The sequence below is a fragment of the Pundamilia nyererei genome, unplaced genomic scaffold (genome assembly GCF_000239375.1).
Source record: "Pundamilia nyererei isolate P.nyererei 1_Seehausen unplaced genomic scaffold, PunNye1.0 scaffold00222, whole genome shotgun sequence".
Taxonomy (NCBI): domain Eukaryota; kingdom Metazoa; phylum Chordata; class Actinopteri; order Cichliformes; family Cichlidae; genus Pundamilia; species Pundamilia nyererei.
Window position 1 is genome coordinate 555,692 of NW_005187623.1, and position 6,903 is coordinate 562,594.

General features: G+C 38.3%; 2 protein-coding genes across 2 annotated transcripts in view; one reads left to right on the forward strand and one right to left on the reverse strand.

Moving 5' to 3' along the window:
- Window positions 1-1,280: 1,280 nt before the first annotated feature.
- LOC102208021 (lactosylceramide 1,3-N-acetyl-beta-D-glucosaminyltransferase A-like) lies at window positions 1,281-2,474 on the forward strand. The gene has a single exon (XM_005748437.1). The coding sequence runs from the start codon at window positions 1,281-1,283 to the stop codon at window positions 2,472-2,474; it is 1,194 nt and encodes a 397-aa protein (XP_005748494.1).
- A 2,347-nt stretch (window positions 2,475-4,821) lies between these two features.
- The window catches only part of LOC102211168 (probable guanine nucleotide exchange factor MCF2L2), a 51,548-nt gene continuing 49,466 nt past the window's right edge, over window positions 4,822-6,903 (reverse strand). The window contains exons 6-9 of the mRNA XM_005748449.1: window positions 6,434-6,625; window positions 6,160-6,346; window positions 5,866-5,963; window positions 4,822-4,914 (exon numbers count right to left, since the gene is read on the reverse strand). Coding sequence (XP_005748506.1) covers window positions 4,822-4,914; window positions 5,866-5,963; window positions 6,160-6,346; window positions 6,434-6,625 — 570 coding nt within the window. The remainder of the gene's footprint in view (window positions 4,915-5,865; window positions 5,964-6,159; window positions 6,347-6,433; window positions 6,626-6,903) is intronic.

Sequence of the window (6,903 nt, forward strand, 5' to 3'; positions counted from 1 at the left end):
ATATATATATCCACACCTTACACATTATGTAAGGTGTGGACATTTACTATAAATTCTTTACTATAGATTCTAAATACACAATACACCAACCACAGCACTAAATGTCGTCACTATCACTGGATTAAAAACGAGCATTCAATCACAATCGCAGCGGATTTTCTGTAGTAACATTGTGATAAGAAACATGCCTATCCAGGTGCTAACACTGTAATACTACAGAAAAAACAACTTCAGGACCCCAAATAAACTGCATCGGAACACCTTTTGATACAAAACTTACTGCAAGGAACGTTTAATGATATCAGCGCAAAACCACGTCGTGAAATCTGAATGCTTCCACATGTGTAAAAACCATACGCTCACGCCCTCGTCGCAAACATATCCAAAATAAATATAGAAAACAATAATGAGCAGCTGTAAAAGAACGTGTGCAAAATCCACGTGGTGTTGACGCCTAACCATTTTAACATTTTAACTATGCCTAACTACAGACGCACAACTAAGGAAGTTCCTAACTGCCAGCTGACTGATCCGGTTAGGCTGCAAGTTTTCAAGCAGGTGGAGCGGCTGCGTGTACTACAGCTCATGATACTTTACAATTTGTTAGAGCTGCGTTTTTACCCGTGTCCATTCAATAATATTGTTTATGCACAATACTTCAAAAATGTTGTTTTCAGTTTTTCATAAAGTCCGAACATACCCTGAGTGGCAGATCTTCCATAGGTGCACATTTTTACATTGTCTTTTATTGGGAACTGTGGTATATTTTATGCAAAAAAACAATATTGAAGACAACTTTACAATTAAACTGATTTTGACTATTGAACTGCCAAGGAACTGCAAGGATACTCTGCATAATTATACTATGGAACAGAATATATGCACATATAAAGTTTTATCTTAGTCTTGTTTTTCTCTTTTTTTTTTTCAGGTGTCATGTGGCCTGAGGACATTCAGACATTAAAGTCGTGGGATGGAAGTTGAACTAACTGGAAACTTTAAATAGTCAAAAGAGAAGTAGCATGTTAGACTTTTTGGAAGTGATGGTTGACACAGCTTGAACCAACACCAGTTAGTTACAGCTTGCAACCAAGGAAGCAGAACTTTTTTTTTATACAGGAGAGAGAGATCAGTAATAGAGCAACCACACTGGACTTCATCATGAGGAAAAGGAACCAGTTTGAAGGACAAGTGAAAGAAAGAAAGGATAGAGGCTGAAGAGAATATTATTAGATCGGGCATATATTGTTTGTGTTCAGCTGAAATAAGCAATAATCAAGATGTTTGTGAACTTCCGTCGAATCCACAAGTGCCAGTGTTTGCAACTGCTGACCACAGGTCTTCTGCTTTGTATGGTGATGGTTTACTGGGAAGAGCTGGACCATCATGCAGTCAGCCACGTGAGATCCTTCACCCACCGGTACTTGTTCAACAGCTATGATTTTCTCAATTCTTCTTTTGCTATCAACTCCAATCATCATTACAGAAAGGGTGGTTCTAACAGGGTATTTGGTGGATTTGTGAACTATTCATACCTCATCAACCACCCAGAGAAATGCAAAGGGGAAAATGGGAAGAGTTTAAATGATGTTTTTCTGCTGTTATTTGTAAAATCATCACCAGAGAACTTTGAGCGGCGCCGAGCCATCAGGGACACATGGGGAAACGAGAGCTTTGTTTGGGCAGAACTGGGGGTGAATATGAGGTTGGTGTTCGCCATTGGCATTCATCCATATGTCGAACAGAGATATAAGGTCCAGACTGTACTGCTGAAGGAGGACAAGGTCTATGGAGATCTGATCCAGCAGAACTTTGTAGACACATTTTATAACCTGACTACCAAACTGATCCAGCAGTTCCACTGGAGGCACATATATTGCCCTCAGGCACGCTTCGTCATGTCTGCGGATGATGACATCTTTGTCCATATGCGTAATTTGGTAAAGTATTTACAGGATATTCTCAGGAGTCAATCAGGAGCTAAAGACCTATGGGTGGGGCATGTCCACAGAGGATCACCTCCAGTTCGCTATAAATACAGTAAATACCACATTCCCTATGATCTGTATCCCTGGCCATCCTACCCAGACTACACTGCTGGAGCAGGGTATGTGGTTTCAGGGGATGTAGCTGCTAAAATTTACCAGGCGACTCTGCTGCTGAACTCCTCTATGTACATTGACGATGTCTTTATGGGAATCTGTGCCAAGACCATGGGGGTCTCTCCCCAGGAGCATGTTTACTTTTCAGGGGAGGGTAAGGCTCCTTACCACCCCTGCATTTATGACCACATGATCACATCACACGATCATATCTCTGACATGCGCTCACTGTGGCGGTCAGCAACAGAATCTAGAGAGAACAGCAGCACCAGGGGAATACTAGGTAACCTTTATTGCACAGCAGTGAGAGTGATGCTACTATGTCTGCCACATTATCAGAACACTTACTCCTGTAGTGCTGCTTTTACATGAATACTCGTTGTGGGTCTCAAACACTGTTATAAACAATGTTACCTAACAGCACTAGTCTGACACATATCACCTTTGCCGTTGTGTGCTGTCTTGTAATGAAATGAAGATCTATTAAGAAATTAAATTCATTCAAAATTCATGTCCAGATGCATCAGGCTTCACTGATGTGCAGCTTCCCTTTGCGTTCCCTTAATTTTTTTTATGTTACTTTCCGCAGAAGTTTACTAAAGCACTTATCAACGAAATAACTTTTCCCTTTGTCTTCTCCATAAATTAGCGGTAGCAAGCATCAAAATTGTTGACTTAAGTAGCCTTGGATTATTCTTCTGTGTTGGGGCAATTGATAGTTTTGCCTTTTAATTATTTATAGATAAGACAAGGGTATCAGGATAACTCTGAAATTTAAACCCAGACATATTAACGATGCAGCTGCCAAGTGAGAGGATAACTGGACCAACTTGATTTTTGTTGGAAAACACTGTTTTTTGTGATGCTGTGATTATTACTTTGATGCATATGTATAATAATTAACTGTCATAGAGCCAATCAAGTGTGTCACACATTAGGGCCTGCCAGATTATGCTAAATTATGACGAACTTGTGTAATTCTGCTGTAGCCTGCATTTTCAGTGTAGCCACGTCAGGACTTCTGCTAATTTATATTTTTGCCTTCTTAACTGCATTCCTTCTTTCACTCTTAATAACTTCATTGCACTCACCTGACTTCCTGTATATTGTTAAACTGTGTATTCTATAAATAAGCTCCAGTGAAACTGTAATGTCTAAAGATTAAGTTACTTTAATTTATTGATCACTCTGTTTAGGTTAGTCAGCTAGACCCGTGAAGCTTTTCATGTGTAACTGTCAGAAGCCAAAACAAATAACCAACCCATAATGTAGTTGGACAGATTTATGAGCAAGGCTTTGACTTTTGAATAGCAATTACCTCATTTTCTTTCTGATTTTGTTTTGGATTTACAAGTGTGATTACAACAATTCACCTGTTGAAATACTTACTTCTGGTTCAATCTGCAGGTTTCACAATATCTCGAAATCTGCAGATTGCATAGTTTTACGGTGTCTGAAAACTGTTCAGACACCTTTAGATAGTTGAGCAACACCTAAGCAAATCATCGATCCAACCATTTTTTAAGCTCTTATACAATTTATAGTTGCTTTATTTATTCCAGCTGTCATTACCCTAATCTATCACAGGGTTACCAAAGCAAAACATTTACCCACAATCTCACAATGCCTTTTTTGTATGTGGAGTAAGTCTATTTGATTACATGCACACTGAAAAATGAAGCTAAGATGGTACGTAAGTAATGTGACGTCTAAGTGTCCACTCCAAGCAGTAGTATTTGACACCTCAGGAGTGAGATTGAAAAAGTCTGCAGTAAACCTGTCTCTGATATACTGACCCCAAACTGACTTGTCTGTGCCAAGTACATTATTCCAAAATGCCTAGCCTTTACCTGTGCACTCAATGCCAAACCTTTCACATTAATTTTGGGCAACAAAGGGTGTTTTAGTTTAAGTTATTTCTGGTTGAAATTACACATTGATGGTTCTAATCCCAGCCGAAAAATCTCATTATAATTTCATGGATTTCATAGTGTGATAAAAGGAGAGACTGCATTCTTTTCTATAATACTGTTTGATCTTTTTTTAAATTCTGAAATTGAATGCTGTTGTAATTTTTGTGTGATATTTCTTTGAATGTATCAACTTTGTTAATAGAATTTTTGCTTAAATAAAAAAAAAAACCAATAGTTCGGAATCAGTTTCACATAGGATCCACTTATTATTTTACTTGTAATAATGTATCTACTCATAAGGCTAGCATAAGTGAGGTGGTAAGAAATTAAATAAAATCCAACACCAACAAAACTTCATTGTGGACCTTTTACATCCCATTACCTGCTCTTTCTTATTTGAAATGTGTTTGTCTTGCTGTATCAAAGTTTAAGTTTACTTATCTATTGCCTGAAGAAGGAAAGTTTAAGGTACATATTAGTTAACCACATAGGAACAATTATGGTCACATCAGTTAGGGTTAGTACCACTAGTTTGTTTACAAGTAAATCAATGTTTCAAGAGGTCAAGACACATATTGGATTGAGAAATGACATTTTTAAAGATTGAAAGGATATGTGGATATATATTGTTTGTTAAGTATTATGAGGACTTATCTGGGTGTTAACTGTTTTTCTACCATGTCAGAAATACTTGCACTATCCTTGGGAAGAGTACAGTACACTGCATAAAATTATGCCATAAAATAAACTGCAGCTGTAAAAGATGTGCTTTTGTTATAATCGCAGGAATACGACATTATCCCCCCTTACCTGCGTCTGTTGGATAGACTTTCCTCAGTCTCATTTGTCACAACAACATGTGTGGAGCCTCCTTGGCTTTCTTCATGCATGACCTCAATCTGTAACACACAAATATATGCACAAGTGGCTTTAAATGAATCAGTTCTTTTCTTTTTATAGCACTGTGTTTTACAAGAAACAATCTCCAAATACCTTCCAATATCAGAGAGAAAATCTCACTGAGCTTACATACCCTTATGAGCATCAGTGTCGAGGAAAACTCCTTTTAACAGTAAAATATCTTTGCTATAGGAAGGATCAGATATCTGCCAACATTATACAAAAACAGCATTCGTGTCTGGCGTATGATTGATTTTAATTTTTCAGAAGAATATCTACCAGCATTATTGTTTTTTTTTTCTTCTGAAAAAAAAAAACGGTTTCAAAGAGGGATGAGTGTTTGACCAAGTATGCTGAAAACTCCACGACTTCATTAAACTGACTGTGTGACATGTAACATGACCAGAAGAGTTTGTGCTCTTTTGGCATCAGGCCTCCAGGAAGCTTGAGTCACAAAATAAATTATACGAGTGCACAGTCAACCACCAAATTGGCATACACTTTTGGACTGAGTATTAAAATGTGTGACCAGTCAACCCCTCTGCCCTCTACTGGTGGGAATAAAGAAGAAGATGAAGTAGATCCATTCACATCTCTCATGTTTTCTTTCACTCAAAATACTAAAAGTCATAAAAATAAATAAAAACTATGAAATAAAGGTGTTAATATAGACAATCCAGGGGCCTCTGTGAGGCAGCAGTACCGACTACTGAACAACTGTGCTTCCTATGTGCATCCATGAATAACTGGTAAGTTTCTGAAAGTAGAGCCTTTCATAGCCAATAAAAATAGTTTGGGTCCATCAGTTTTGTTGTGTTTGTTGTTACCACCACATTTCAGAGTGAAATGAAATGTAATTCAATGGAAAAGAGGTCAAAGACAGATGAACAGGACTTTAAATGTGTTACACTGTTTCAGTGAGATTTTAAAGTGTAGCCTAAGGACATTACCTTGATTCCTCCCTTTGCCTTCCTTATGTTCTTCTTCTTGTTGAGATCAGCTTCAGCCTGCTGTTTGTTAGAATTATCGGAAGCTCTGCGAGCAAGAGCTGAAACAAGATGACAGCACGCTGGTAACTTTGATCCTTTCTTTCTTCAAAGTTTGTGTGTTTTCTTGTTTGTAGTCTTTGCATTACTTCAGATTAATCTAACTGTTGTAGAGTCTTGCAAAAGCTTACAGTTAAGACAAAAACCAAAAGAACATATCTTCATTTAAATTAGCTGAAAACACAAAGATCAAATTACGCTGTTGGCCTCCTGCAGTCCTGGGGGTGTTCTTCACTGAGGGCCGTTTGGGGGAGGATTCAGGCCGTGGAGCAACAGGCTGGATGGGCCTTGTCTGTTTAGCTGACAGTCTCTTCAGACTGAGATGCCGCTTTTCAAACATCTCCTGAACATCTTCCAGTCTCTTTAGCGCCTTCAGTACACTACCCTGCAAGTAAAAAGCTATACATCTACCTTTGTCCTCATCATTTTTGCAACAGAACATCTTTCAAAGTATTATGTTTGTGGACTGTACCTTGATATCCTCTGACAAGACAACCTCATACTGATTGTGCAGGTTCCTCAGTTCAGTCAGTTGGTTCTTTTCTGCTGACTCCAGAAAATGTTCGATGTCTGTCAGTGCTGACTCTGCCCCTTCCTGTGACTGACACTTATCCACAGCCTGGGATGCCAGCAAGTAGATCCCAGACTCACACCATTGGTTAACCTGCACACAACATCTAATGACGTCAGCAAATAGCCAAGAATTCAGTTTTAGAAAACATAATCATCCCTTCACATATGGTGTCACAGTGTAAGAGTCCTGTATTTGGGTAGTAGGAGGAAAATACTGCAAGTAAAATCCCAGTTGGGTCTGTAGAAACTTGTTATGCAGGTAATAAAATCCTCGATTGTTGAGTTATGTCAAGTTGTCAGTCTTCTAATATCTTTAATATCTTTATCTTTAAAAAGATTATTTGGTCAAACTGATGGTGAGTGCTCTTG

Coding starts and splice junctions, on each gene's coding strand:
- LOC102208021 (XM_005748437.1), top strand. CDS start 1,281: ATGTTTGTGAACTTCCGTCGAATCCACAAGTGCCAGTGTTTGCAACTG.